Genomic DNA, 14,776 nt, shown 5'->3' on the forward strand with positions numbered 1-14,776 from the left:
ACGTAGGATGTGGAGAACAGTAGGAGAGGAAGTCCGAGGTATTTCCTCCGGCGTTCCTACACGGCGGCTAAGGGGCAGAGCGGAGTCGCTTCAGGTGCTCCTTGAGATGCTCTCAATCCTCCTCAAAGAGGAAAGTAAGTCCTAAATGTTCTTTACAATACGTTCTAAGCATCCATACCAGTCTAAACACAGAATTCTGATTAATATTGCATTCGTGGAATATGATTTAAACAGACAGATCCGCCTGTTTTGTCTATTTTGCCTTATACTGCCACTTGTTGTCGACTGAAAATGACATCACAGTAAAGAGAGAAAACGGGTGAGCTGTGACGGTCGGCAAACGTGACAAATTGGAGAATGAAAGTAGAGTAAAGTTGATGTCTGCTGGAACCACGTTTAACTAATGACACAGGTGGTGTAAAATGATTTCGGTGGATTTGGTCAAGCCACAGGCGGAGAGATTCCGAGCTCCCTCTCAATCACAAGATAAAAAAGAACAAATGATTATTATTATCATCTTCAAATATTTATGAAAGCAACTCTCCTCTGACAACTATGGGTGGGGGTGGGATGGGGATGTCACACACGGTCGCACAATTGGGGGGTTACATCAAGTGCAAGTTTATGCTCACTGATCTCCTGCATCTACTACATGCCATGTGTTCACTCCCACAACGGTGCAAATACACATTTTTTAGCTGTGTCTGTCTGCAGGAATACCAAAAGAAAGAAAACTCCACCCATGCACAAAGTTAGACTGCACTTTGCCCTAGACTTGCACTGGCCAAGAAAATAAGGCCCTAATGGCTATATCCAAATAACATTTCCACTTTGCTTTACCGTAATGTTATATTTTTATTCATGTTATTCATGAAAGATCTTGATTTCATTTATATAAGATTATGATGGTATTCACAAAAACATCACAACTTTATTCATTGACTTAAACAAAATGACAACTTTTTTCACATAACATCACAATTTTCTCACCACCATGACTTATTCATGAAACAATCTTTTTTTTCATGTATCATTATGACTTTTAATCTACTTCATGCAACAGTGACATTCTTTACATAACATTACATCTGTCCTCTTGACATGTTTGGAAAATGGATGGATGGATTCACAAGATTACAATTTTTCTCATTTGATGACTATATTCATGTAAAATGTCGACTTTTTTTTCATATGATTATATTATATTATGCATGACTTTTACATGTACTATAATTGTATGTCTTCAGTCACATACCATTTTGATTCTTGCAACTTTTACGCCAGTAACAGCATTTTTTCCTCATAATGTTACAAAATTTTTCGCTTCTTCTTCTTTTCTTTTTTTATAAACATCACGTTTTTGTTGTAAAATTATTTCTGTATTCATGCATTACAAAATGTTTGATAATATTATGATTTTATTCAAGTCATACTGCAAGTCATGAGCTTGGTGTGGATTTTTTTTAATACACTACAACTGTTCATGTAATATGTAATACATACTGTAATTTGATTTTATTCATTTTTTTTCTTGAAACAAGTCCCCTTGTAATATTACAACTTTATTTTGAATATATTCATACTTTATGTATTTTTGAGTAGGTTTTGAAATGCATATCAGTTTAAGAGGTATTGACTTACAACTTAAAAATGGAAACAGTTTAATTTTTGGGGGGGAAATGTTTTCAAACATTCATCTGCAACTGGGTTTCACTTGATCCTCCAGTGTCTCTCTTGACAGTCAAAGCAAAGCCAACCAGGTTGTAAACTGACTCTGTCTGGCTCAGGAATGACAGTGTGGTTGCCATTGTCATCATAATTTTTTTTCTTTTTTCTCTTTTTTTTTAATCTTACGGGATATAATAACTGCTGTGGGAGGCCTGCTCATTTTTTTTAAGGCACTCTAATTTTATTCTAGAGTGACCAGAAGTGACAGGCAAATGTGGTATAAAAATAGTGACAATTGTTTTATTACCATAAGGCAAGGAGGCAAGGTATACACTCTAAACAAGTTGAACGGGTTGGGCCAACCCCATTGGTTGGTTTTGATGATTCCTCCTATTACGGCTTTTGTGTCCCATTCCCTCTCAATGAATACAAAAGCTTGCCCAATGATTGCCCTATCTACATTCTTTCATGTTTGGAGAGTGGCAAATTACCCGGGGATTCAATTTCAGTACACCGTGATGTTTTTCTAACGAAAAAAAACAAAAAAAATGTGTTGCTATACATCCAAACACACCCTCTGTAAGCTGACCTTGAATAAGCATCATTACGAGCAACACAATAGGCTGTGCACGGATGAAGAAGAGAAAAGCAAATGTTGAAAACACACCCAAAAAATAATAATTGCACAGGTAAACAAATTTGTGCACGTGTGGCCAGTTGAAATCCTGCCCCCAACTGTTCAATGTCAGGAAAGGCAGAATCTGCAACTTCGACAATAAATGTGTCATTTTATGAGTAGAATGATAAATATTGCGAGAATTAGTTTGAATGCTCAGTGAAAAAAGTTCACGATTTTAAGAATAAATTCATAACATTACAAATATTTGGACTTAACAAGAAAAAACTTGCAATGTTCAAGAAGACATAGCATTTCAAGAAACAAGATATCATTTTATGAGAATAAATTCATAATATTACTGAGTTAAAAATTTGAACTAGAAAAGTCATATTACAAAAAAAATAAAAGTTTACAGGATTTTTTTTTAATTTTAGGAGAAAACGTAATCAGGTTATTAGAGAAATATGAATAAATAAAAATAATTTTATGTGGCTCAAATCTAATTATGTGAGAAGTTGACAAGATTGTATGGTAAAAAAGGAGAAATGAGAAAAAGATTAATATAACAGAAAAAAGTAGTTTTTTTAATATAACTCGCAAAAAAAAAATTGAGAATGAAGAAGGTAGTATAGAGTTAATTGTTTCTATTAATTTTTTTGTACTTTTTTTTTGTGCACATCCGACGACTGTGTTCCTCCGAGGTAAAGTAAATTCATTTTTGTTGAAATTCCTTATTAACTGAGATGAAACAGAAGAGCCGCAGGGCTCACCCAAGCACATAACTTTTGTGCACTCGAACTGTCATCATTGGCAACATTTAACATCCACTCTAGCTTGCCTGTCAGATACGTGAGATGAAAACTCATGCTAATGCTGCGTTGCTCTGATTTAACGGGGAGATTTAAGAGCAGTAGCCGAGATTTGGAAATCCTTGGCGCAAAGCCTGCACTCCCCTCAAGAATGTGCTGGATGAGTCTCGTGACGGCTTTTCCCCCCTTACATGTTAAAGATGCCAATATGCGGTTTGCAGGATTCCTTCGAGTAACAGTAACAATTGTTGGGCTCTCACTGAAGATGCCAAAGTGATTTAGTGTTAAAACACAATGAACAGCTATAATAGGCAACAAATACAAAGTCAAATGGAATCCAAGTTACTGTGTCATAGCTTTGGAAACAGCAGTGTTATACTCCACAGGTCTACACTTTGGTTCAGTGCCTATATTATTATTATTATTATTAATTTACGACAAAACATATTACAAGAAAATGTCATATTTTTACAACAATAAAAAGTTGTAAAATTATTTAACGCATTATATTTTTCGTAATTCAACATGCTCATATTACAAGAAAAAATGTTGTTTTTATAAGAATAAGGTCATAATATTGCAAGAAAACGTTTTAAATGTACAAGGCACAAGCGCAAAACAGTAACAATGCAACAAAAATGTTTACAATAATAAAAAAATATTTAAAAAATACAAGAACGGTTGAAATTTTAGATGTATTATTGATTTTAAAAAATAAGTCATAATTTTATGAAAATAAAGTGATAATATTATGAAATCAATGTCAAAAGAGAAAAAAGTTTACCAGAATAAAGTTGTAATAATAAAAGGAAAAAGTTACAATTTTTAGGGAGAAAGAAAGTCATTACAACATTTGACGATACATCCACACGGCTGTCTTACCGTGTTCTGCTGCCTCAATTCTGTAACGTGCTCCACAGTCTCCACATTGCTTCACTGGGCCGTTTTCTTGCTGCCCTCAGTCTCCTCTTAGATAAAACATCTCCGGAGCAAATACATCAAAGAGTTGCTCACCTCCACTGTTGTTTGTTAGCGTGTCTCGCTCTAACTGAGGCATTCAATACAGCGCGGTTTTCTCAGTTCCCTTGGGCACTCAGAAACCAAACTGCCCCCGCGCCATGAGCAATCGAAAAGCACCATGAAAGCATCCGTATTAAAGACAATGAATACAGTACTACGCAAAAGAAACATTCCTCTATCCACTAGATGTCAGTACATGCAACATACCGGTCCTTGTATTCAGTCAGCGAGCCAATAACGATATCTCGGCTGAGCACAAATAATCGCAGGATTTGAGTCCGTGACCACAGCTAATGTTTATTCATGCGGGCCACTGAGGCGCATCAGTATTTGCATACCACACAATCCCACCATCCACCGAATGTTTCTAAAATCTTTTGTTCTAGAAAAAGACATGGTTTCATCAGGGTCCAACTAGGGCATTATTTGAATACAGTCCAGTACAACATTACAGGGCTCGATGTGCATTGTTGGTACGATACTGCATCAACATGTAAACTCAGCGAAAGCATCCTTGTCTGAGGTCTTCATGCGCTTAATTGCTCTGAGTCACAAGTTGAACGCTGCCACGTTGAGGCGACTAATGACCAGTCCGTATGACAAACAATAAGGCAGTGTGGGTCACGCCAGGCGATTCGTCGAGGGGCCACAAATCACAAAGAGGCGAGGAGAGTTTATTTTGGTGGAACACATTAAACGCTGGCCAAAAAACATATTTTCATCCACTGTTTGAGATGTTTTCCACTACCACAATGAATTTGCAGGTTCATGGAATGTTCTATGCCTAAGTCTTAAAATCATTCTGTGTGTAATTACACCCACTGGCCACACTATTAGGACCGCCTCTCATGTGGCTAAATGCGGTAACTGAAACATTAAAAACTGTTCAAAGTATAATACAGCTCATTTTAAATACACCCCATCCAGGAATCTGCTTTGCTAATTGACTTTATAATTCAGCGACTTGGTCATGAAGTGCTGCCTCCGTGAAAGAAAATGCAATCCATTTCTTAATGGACTTCAGTTGTTTTGTTTTTCATGCTTTTGAAACCCTGCTTCCGCAAGTAGAAGCCACTTGCCTCGTCACAACCTCCTATCCCTGACCTTGGTCACCAATATAACGAAAGCTCTACTGAACATTGACCCTGCAATAGAAGTGGGCGGGGTGAGCAGTGGCTCTTTTTTAGGGGTGTGGCATAAAAAAAAAAAAGATTCCCATAAGAATCACGATTCTCATTTAGTACGATTCAGAATCGATTTTAAATGTCCCAAAATCGATTTCATTTAAATTATTTTATACTGTCTTCCCTTTGTTTGTGTGTGCCTTTATTAGGAGCGCTGTTCATGTTGTACCCGATTTAGCCACTTAGGGGCAGTGTGGTTCCACGCGGTCTAATACACTGGTAAGTTGTAGCCACATTAGAGAGTAGAAGGAAAAAGTCACGATCAAGTTATTCCAATAAAAGTTGTTTTTTTGCAGGGTGGAGCCATCCTTTTGAGTGATAAAAGTGCCGCGAGTAGAGCACTAATTAGCATTAGCGAGTCAGACTGGAGTAGATCATTACGATTCCTTGAACATCTATAAATTGAAGCAAAAATCATTGTCAATCAAATAATTTTGAATCAATCGAAAAATCTATTCTGAATGGAATCGCACACCCAAAAATCTAAATCTAATCGAATGGAGAGACATTCAAAGATTCCCACTCCTACTCTTTTTCATGTGACAGAACCACCCAATTGAAACTGAGTGTGAGGTATAAGATGAAATTCTTGATCTGTATTCTTGTTTGAATTGATATTCTTGATTTCATTATTATTATTATTTGTTCCATATTTCCTACTGTAAAAATGGAGGGCTAAAGGTATTAGTGATTTCATAAAATTGCACTGCTAGAATTAACTGTAGTAATACTAATAAATAATAAGATATATATTATAATTATTAAAAGCAACATTTCAGTGGTTTAAATAAAATATAACAGAATATTTGCTAATTTAATGTGTTTTATATTATATTCAATGTATTAAAAAAATATACCATTAAAGACTATGAAAATATATAAAATCAGAAACCAGAAAACCCAATCAATGTGTAAAAGCCTGTGCACCCCCACCCTCCTCCTAGAAAAAAGAAAAAGATGTACAAAAATACGTAAACAGTATAGATGTTTGGATTTGGTTGCGGGGGCATCTTTAAGGAAAACCGCACGGGATTATGTTACCTTAGATTGGCCACTTTGTTCCAGCGGATGCCAGCGAGACAAAGGGGGTAGGGGGGCACATCAAAACTAGGCTGATTATACCTTTACTGGTTTAACCTTCAATCAGCTAAGCTTGGGGCTAGTTAAGAAAAAGGCTCACGTTGCATTCTAGGTAACAAGTTCACTCTGGAATTTTTTTTTGCCGTGATGACCCCAAAATGTGACAAAAAAAGTGAATGAAAAAATTAAGCTTCATGAATCACTTGCATTTTTTTTTTTACTCCTTTAGATGGTGCTCATGGTTTAAAGACGCAATGGAAATTGAATCAAGCAGAGTTTAAAGATGCAGTGAAAATGGATACAATTTCTATTGCATTGTATTTTGCATCATCCAAGAGCACCATCTAAAGGAGTAAAAAATATATATTGCAAGTGGTTCATGAAGCTTCATTTTCCCCAGTGCACCGCATATATTGTAAAAGAAACTTCCAGAAAGCTATCAAATGTATTTTAACTGCCACCGTCACAAAGTTTTTTTTCTTTCTATTTCTTAAGCAGTTGTATGCAGTTTGCTATTGTTGGCATACAGATATACCGACATGAAGGCTCAACTCTGCAGCCAAGCCAGTCACTCCCTGACGGGTGCTTATGATTTCAATAATCTTAAGCAGGGTTCCCCAACCACTATATGTGGCCGCACAGAGAGACCGAACAAAAATATTTTATTGAGCAGATCAAAGAACTGCAATTGGCTGGCAACCAGTCCAGGGTGTACACCGCCCGAATTCAACTGGGAAAGGCTTCAGCACAACCACAATCCTAATAAACAGAATAAAAAATTGATGGATGTGTGATCAAAGACGTATGCTAGTTAGCAAGTTAGCATCTCCTATGGTCTCCTTCAAAGTGTAAGTGTAGCTGGAATGGTCCGCATGTTGCGACTGGCCGATTACACACCTGCTACATAAAGTATCTTCAAGTTGTGCTTCATCTTTTTCACAGATTTAAACGACCCGACAAGTCTTCCACGCAGCTTCAGCTGTCAATGAATCATGCGAATCCCAAGAAGAAGACGAAAACTGTGCGTCTTAACAAGATGTCAGAAACGTTACAGCGTTATGAAACATGGCAGAATTGTCGACGTACTTCACTTTTTGTAAGACTGCAGATGGAAAATTTATCCAGAATAACTCGAGCGTATGCAAAAAAATGCAGGAAAAAAGTTGCCGCTAAGATCCTTTGAGTCATCTTTGTGGTCAAACATAAGGCCTGGCAAGCATATTGCATTTGTAGTCATTTCTTTCTGGGCCATGAGAACAGAGATTGTTTTGGCAATGTTGTCTTTCATATGCAAAATGTAAAAAAAAAAAAAAAAAAAACACATACACAAACAAAATGCCGTTTGTGGCTAGATTGTGGTGTAAATGTATCTTTCGGCACGTTCTCCTGCTATTCCGTTCCCTTACTGTTTGTTACGTAAGGATGCCATGCTGGGGGCCTCTAACGCAGGAATGTGTCCATGTGACAAGCTGCAGAGCATTTAAGAATAACTTTTTAACATTACTAACAACAACACTAAAGCCTCTGTTTCACGTTGTGTGAAGCACAGCCTCTTGTTAATCATTCAGCAGCCAACGGACCCAAACACACTCTTACCCACCACCAGCCCTCTCACGTTAAAACCACAACCATTATACCTGTTCGAGCTGGTGGGCTTCCTTATGGAATCTTAGCGTCCCCCCGCCGGCTACAATGGGCCAGTGTGCGCGACACTGATGTCACACTGAAAACATTCACAATCCCCCCCACCTCGTGAAATTGGAACAATATTTGTTTAGTTGCAAGCTGTGCACAAGCAGCGGGCCACCCTGCTGGGAGGAGAATACGTGTGACTGTGATGAAGAAACATCTTTGTGGCCACTAAATACAGCTTAGCAGTGAAGCTAGCTACTTTCATGGCAACTTCTTATCAAATTGCCACTAGATAGTGATGGTTTGGTCACTCACACAAGCAAATGTGGACATAAATTGTCATTTTATTGTCGGACTTTTAACGATTTTTTTTGTAATGATAAATGATATCGACCGATATAAGTCCAAGGACCTCAATGAAGATCTAGAAGGGCAGTTGTAAAGTGACGATGGGGAAGACTTTTGGAGCCATTTGCAATCAAGTGCCACCACCCAAATTACCACTTTAAACTGTACATGGAAGTTGTCACACCAATGGGAGAAGACCTAAACCAGGGGTGGCCAAGTTCGGTCCTCGAGAGCCACTATCCAGCCTGTTTTCCATGTCTTCCTCCTTCAGCGCAGCTGATTCTAATGATCAGCTCATCAGCAAGCTTTGCAGAAGCCTGACAACGATCCTGATCATGAATCAGGTGTGTTAGTGGAGAGAAACATGGAAAACAGGCTGGATAGTGGCTCTCGAGGACCGAACTTGGCCAACCCTGACCTAAACTGTCACCCTCGCATAAAAGGAAATTGGTTAGGCGATTCTTTCTTGTGGCTTATACAGTTAAGTTAACTATAACGAGTGAGCAGTCCACCTGGGATGAAACTGTGAAAAAGTTAGAATGAGACATGCTAAAAAATAATAAGTGTGAAATTAGTACACAGACAACACAAAAAAATATAAAAAAAAATAATCTGATTTCTTGAACACATTCACAAATGACTGAACGTTTCAAAAAACAATTCAAAACAACGTGTGTAATTTGTTGCAGTGATTTGAAAAAAGTAAATAAAAAAGTGATCTTTTTTTAACACTAAAATCTTGGATCTCTTGAATCTAAAACTAAAGTTTGAGTTATATGTTACAAAAGACACATCACAGTCTATGGGAAAAAGAAAAAAAAGAATTCCAATGACTCATCAACATGTGTCACTTTTATGCTAGTAGTAAACTCCTAAAGGTTTTTTTCTTTCCAGTTTGCAACTTGTCACCCAAGTATGAAATCTTCCGTTTCGCGATAAAGACAACATCTCTTGCCACATATAATTGACCTCAATGTCAGAAGAAAGACCAACAAAAAAAAAAACGCGTGCACTCACTTCGATCCACCTCTGAGCCTCCACGTACGCGTCCTGGCAGCTCGCCGTGGACTGTTCTCGCCACTCCATCACACCGAAACGTCTTGTAATTCTTTAAACTGAACCGGGAGTCAATGGATTACACGTTCACTGGCGTGAACATTATTGTACTCGCTTCTCTTCTCCGAAACTCGCCGAGTGGACCAACCAGGTGATATTTGCTGATCTCGCTGTGAACAAAAACAAAACGAAACAGTTAAAAGCATTCTTTTACGCGTGCAAGGTGGAACAGTCACGCATTCCTTTGCATCGCATCACATGATCACACGGCTCCAACCAGACACACCTGTCTCTTATGCACGAAGTACTGTATTATCCTTACCTTTTACTTGTTCTCCCAAGTAGCAATCACGTACAGTCGCGGACCATATTCCACGGATTCTGTTAAAGTGTCTAAGATGAGGGAGCCCTGTGGATCACCTCCTAATACGTCTTCATAAATTGTTCAAAAATGTTCGAGTCTCCCTTGAAGAGATTACAGTAACTTTTTTTTTCTTAAGACGCAGGCACACAATGTATCCCTGCAGCGACACTCTATGGAAGTTGACGTGTACTACAGGCTACTAGTTGGCTCTCTGGAGTGCCTTCCAACACATAAAATGTGAAATTAAACAGCAAAGTGACTTTTATTTGTTCATTTCTTCAATTGTGACTATGAACAAGCAGCTCTGCACTATCCACTGTTAAAAATAAAATAAAATAGGTCATTCGCATAGTAACCACCCCCACACCGAGATTCTCTTGGACGGATCAACCAAAGCACAATCAGCCAAAAGGTAAGCAGAGCTGCAGTGTCTCATAGATTACTAGCATTAACTAACAGTGTTACCAGTTTTAGCTTCTGATATTAAGGTCATAGGATCATGTCATGTTGAGCTAAGTTGTATTGTATTTGTGTTTGGCAATGTCATACACTGCACCTACACTAATTGACAAGTGTAATTCAACAGCTTGGTGACGAAATGCTGCCTAAGTCAATGAAAATGCAATTAGGTTCTCACTTGTTGTTGTGGAAACAATGTTAAAGATGTAAGATGTTGTTGTTTTTTAGTCCCAAAAGTAGTCACTTCTGTTTAAAAAAAAAAAGAAGTAAAAACTGCCAAAATATGGAGATATGTATTCCCACCAGGAGAAAGAAATAAGTTTTTTTTGTTTGGTTTTCATTTTAAAAGCAATCAATCAATTCAAGTCAAATAGTCCAAAATGAAGAAAAAAAAATTCACAAATATATCACACGTACCGCATCACGAATATGCATGGGTTGACTCATCGGCAAACAAGAGAAGCGTTATTTAGCCTTTACGCTAATCTGGTTTATTTTTAATTATACTGTACACGTTGAAATTGACTCATCTCATCAGTACAAACATTATAACACAAAGACATGACATTATTTGTAGCTTTTAATTGAGAAGTGTTTTCATGATTACAAAAAAACATAAGCACCGTTCACAAGGACACGGTGTCTCGACTCTCAAGAAATGCTTGATTAGTAAGTGCTTCATCTTCATAACATCATCTTTAGCGGCCAAAACTGCCGCCAGCAGTGAAAACCGTGCTCAATTTTGTAAACATTTCAGTGCAATAAGATAGCACTTGAAGCATTTCCCTAAGAATCTCATTCAACTTTAGCAAAGTAATTTGTGGAAGTTTTTTTTTGTGTGTGTCTAAATTGAAAAATGTTCATGAGCTTTCCGCAAATCAGTAGCTGAGCTATGTTGAAGATGCAGATAAAGCCAGCACTTGAGAATGTTTTGGCAGTAAAAATGTTCTCTCCGCTCATGGGATCGCCTCAATAAGAATCTTTGGAGAGGGCGATGATGGTGAAGCGGACCTCCTGCGGGTCGCGGGCCATGAAGGTCTTACAAACCTCCGAAGCATCCTGCAATGAAGAGGAGTTTGACTTTGACATTTTGCTTTTTACTACAACACCAACATTTTTGGTTTATTTGGCACCATCCTACCTCAAGGAGGGTATCTTCCGTTGTTTTCCCGTGAAGAATTGGGAAGGGTTTACGACCATCTGAGCGAAGGGGGAAAAACACACTTGGTAAATTAGATGACAATCAAGCAAGCCGTGTGGCAAAAACAATGTTTTTTTTCCCCCTTAATATTTATCAATCAAAACTATGGAAAAAGAAAAACTGTCGTAATATCTGAACTTTAACTGTTACACTTGCTTAAAAAAAAAAAAAAAAAGTTAACCACTAGGATTAGGAGGTTAAAAAACTACTTTAATGACAAATCAAATCATGCAAAACATGTTTACATTGAGGATAAGCTTCATTTAATAATATTCAAGTGTGTTTGTTAAAATGTTTTTTCACATGGAAATAATCTGTCTACATCCAAATATGTTATTAACTGTCAGACATTTTTAACTTTGAAAATGTTTAAATATATTATAAAATAAGGTCTAGGTTCCACACAAGTAAAAGTGTAAACCACTCTTAAACAACAACAGAACATTCTACCTTAGCTTTGACCACGCCAAGTTTATGGTGACCCTGAAGTCTTTTACTGCTCTGAACGCGAGTCTGCTTACGTCACGTAACTTTCTGCGTATAGTCTTCTTTTTACATTAACCAAACCTTTGTTGAGGGGCGCTCTTTCTTTTTGGATTATGTGACACAAAAATACATATATTTATCCATTTAAAATATATATAATAACATTTAAAAAAAGCAAATCACGTGTCAAAAATTATCCTTGGTCATTCAATGCGTTGAAGTCAAATTTTCTGCTTATTTTTTGCTTGAATTGTTGGTCAAATTTTAAGGCGTGTTGAAAACTATAATCAGCTTACCTAATTCATACAATTGCCCTCCGACATTCACAAAAGCTATAAAGTGAAGGTTGACTTTCTCGTCTATGCTTGGAGCCTGCAAAAGACAAAAAAATAAATAAATAATACAACAACACGATTTCAATGAAATCAAAGTCATGACCAAAACCAACAACATACCTCAGTCTGTCCCTCCTGTGCACTGGATTCATGCGTGACACGTATACTCTGATGATAAACACAAGGAGTACTTGTTAGCCGATAATAATGCTAAAAACTTATGCCATTAAGTTCTTTTTCGGCGTACCTCATCTGTCTCCAGGGAGACACCTCTTTCCTGCGGATTCATTTTACAGGTACGATCGACAAACTTCTTCAGAACCGAGTCAGACTCTAAAAATAAACAAAAAAATAGTATAGAGTGACTCTAGCTTATTTTTGGCCTTGCAGAGTGGAGCTTTTAAAGACATTAAGACACCACAGCGATAACCCATCTGGCACCATGACAAATTACAACTCTGTATGATTGGTAACAAGGATGTACGATAATTATCGACGCAATATTTGGAGAAAATGACATCAGATATTGAAAGCCGTAAGAGAAAAACACAAACATTAGTCTGGTTACTCTCACTTGAGAGTCCAAACCTGAAGCCTCCTGCACGACGTAGGAGGTAAAATGGCGCCGCTGCGCGCAACTTTAGAAGTAACAGTGAGCCATTTGTCAACACGGCTTTCATCGCTACACTTAATTTTTGCCATTTCATTTCAAGTATCATTTAGACATGCAAGGTCATCAGAATTTGACCGCTTAGGCTTTGCAGCAGTAATCATATCATTCCCTTGCCTATGCTATTGCTCATCAAAACACACCGGATCCGATTTGTAAAATTGCTACCTGGTAAGAAGTTTTCTGTACCCGACATCAATTGAGTGCTAAGTTGAGAGGCTTTATGGTGATTGCACCGCTCCAACACATAATGCAATTTAAACAGAATCCGTTCATCACATAACATGCAGTGGGAGGCTTGTTACTATTTATTCAGGTGAGGTCATTAAGAAAAGATTCTCATTGGCAATGCCGACTTGGCTGCATTCAATAAAAAGGATTAAGTATATCCTTTACTTTCAAACTCTGGAGTCATTTTGGCCTTCGCCCAGGCCTTTCCAATTGTCATTTTCTCACTTACGTTTATTAATCACTCAGGAATAGATACCATTTTTTTCTAAACGGCATTGGCATGGATAAGGTACTCAAGTGTCCTGCTTATATCTATATTCAACCTTGTGAGGTGAGTCCTAAGAGAGACAGGAACCAGGATAAGGGTGCAAATACTAATGCCAGATGCTCCCACAAAATTTAGGTTCTGTTACATCTCCATCGCTGTAATTTTGCAGGTTCTCTGTCTGAAAGAAGCTCATGTCTCCATGTTGAATTGTTGCCGTCTTAGAGCAATGACAACTCACCAAATTCCAAGTGTGTGAGGTTGTTGGCTACGGCGTGAATCAGTCCTATTGTGCCGCACGCGTTACCGATCGTTTGCCTCATGAAATAGACATCGGGGGACACTTCCTGCCGCTCACTCCTCAGTCGCTCTTCCTCTTCTTGCTTGAATGTTTCATACTGGTTAACAGATAACAAATATATTCATTCTATCTGCACTAGAGATGCTTAGACCAACTGAGTTGTTCCAGTATCCATTTGCCACCCATGCATTGGATTGTGCACGTCTAAATGTGTACGTACCTTCTCTGTGATGGGGAAGAGGAGCAGCACAGCACGAACAGGTCTTGGCACCATGCTGAGCATATCTGGATCCAATCCATATACGTCTCCGAACTGCCAGGTTTGCTTCATGCCCAAAGAACTGACAAACTAGGCACAAAATGATTAACTTTAACTTCATATGACGTCACTTACTAATCGCAAATTACTACATTCAGTTAATGATTGAACGCAACATCGTTGTTTAGGGCCTTATTCCACATTACAGGGGGCTTTTGAACTTGTTTGTCAACAAATTAATTGATTTAAAGCCACACTCACCTTCGTCATGACCTGAAACGACAAAACAGAAACAGAAACATTAGCTAAAATTTCGTAAATATGATTACAACAACAAGAACACTATTAGCTTTTGTTCTGGTTGCTAGCACTAGGTAGCCAGCCTGCACATGTTTTGTATTTTCTTGCCACGCCAATGTGTTTTAAATATAAGGAATGATCTAACATCAACACGTACTTCGGGATTAGCCTCCAGAGGCAACCAGGTTGGGAAACTCATTCTGAAAACAAATGTAGTTAGTTTCCTTGCAAGAATGACAGAAGAAAGTAGATTTTCCCAAGCGACTTTGACAGCCGGGCTTCGCTTCCGCGTCGGCAAACCTCGCTCACCATTTAACATAGTTGGGAGGGGAGTCATCTTCTGTTAGATATGAAATTGCATAAACATTTAGACATTTCGTCACAATAAATACAGTTATTTAATTTAATTAAAGTTATAAACATTAAATAATTACACAATTACTATCTGTTGTCAAAATAATTATTTTTTCCTAAATTTAAATCGCACAC

General features: G+C 37.8%; 2 protein-coding genes across 5 annotated transcripts in view; both read right to left on the reverse strand.

Moving 5' to 3' along the window:
- Positions 1-9,881, reverse strand: part of lmo7a (LIM domain 7a) — a 70,790-nt gene extending 60,909 nt beyond the window's left edge. For 3 of the 4 annotated variants that reach the window (XM_077579145.1, XM_077579144.1, XM_077579143.1), the window contains exons 1-2: positions 9,739-9,881; positions 9,378-9,586 (exon numbers count right to left, since the gene is read on the reverse strand). In XM_077579145.1, the coding sequence (XP_077435271.1) occupies positions 9,378-9,446 (69 nt within the window). In that variant the 5' untranslated portion in view covers positions 9,447-9,586; positions 9,739-9,881. Of the gene's footprint in view, positions 1-9,377; positions 9,648-9,738 lie in introns of those variants that run through there. The other variant, XM_077579146.1, reaches the window with a different exon arrangement.
- Positions 9,882-10,801: 920 nt separating this feature from the next.
- On the reverse strand, positions 10,802-14,584 carry uchl3 (ubiquitin carboxyl-terminal esterase L3 (ubiquitin thiolesterase)). The gene is made up of 9 exons (XM_077580046.1): positions 14,445-14,584; positions 14,249-14,260; positions 13,949-14,077; positions 13,669-13,825; positions 12,509-12,594; positions 12,382-12,429; positions 12,223-12,298; positions 11,381-11,439; positions 10,802-11,298 (listed from the first exon to the last, which is right to left on the reverse strand). Exons 1-9 carry the CDS (start codon positions 14,484-14,486, stop codon positions 11,209-11,211), a joined length of 699 nt encoding a protein of 232 aa, XP_077436172.1. The 5' UTR covers positions 14,487-14,584; the 3' UTR covers positions 10,802-11,208.
- Positions 14,585-14,776: the final 192 nt, after the last annotated feature.

Source organism: Vanacampus margaritifer, chromosome 11 (assembly GCF_051991255.1).
Source record: "Vanacampus margaritifer isolate UIUO_Vmar chromosome 11, RoL_Vmar_1.0, whole genome shotgun sequence".
Classification (NCBI taxonomy): domain Eukaryota; kingdom Metazoa; phylum Chordata; class Actinopteri; order Syngnathiformes; family Syngnathidae; genus Vanacampus; species Vanacampus margaritifer.

Coding starts and splice junctions, on each gene's coding strand:
- uchl3 (XM_077580046.1), bottom strand. CDS start 14,486: ATGAGTTTCCCAACCTGGTTGCCTCTGGAGGCTAATCCCGAA. Junction 12,430..12,508: donor TCTCCCTGGAGACAGATGAG/GTACGCCGAAAA, acceptor GTTTATCATCAG/AGTATACGTGTCACGCATGA. Junction 12,299..12,381: donor CACAGGAGGGACAGACTGAG/GTATGTTGTTGG, acceptor TGTCTTTTGCAG/GCTCCAAGCATAGACGAGAA.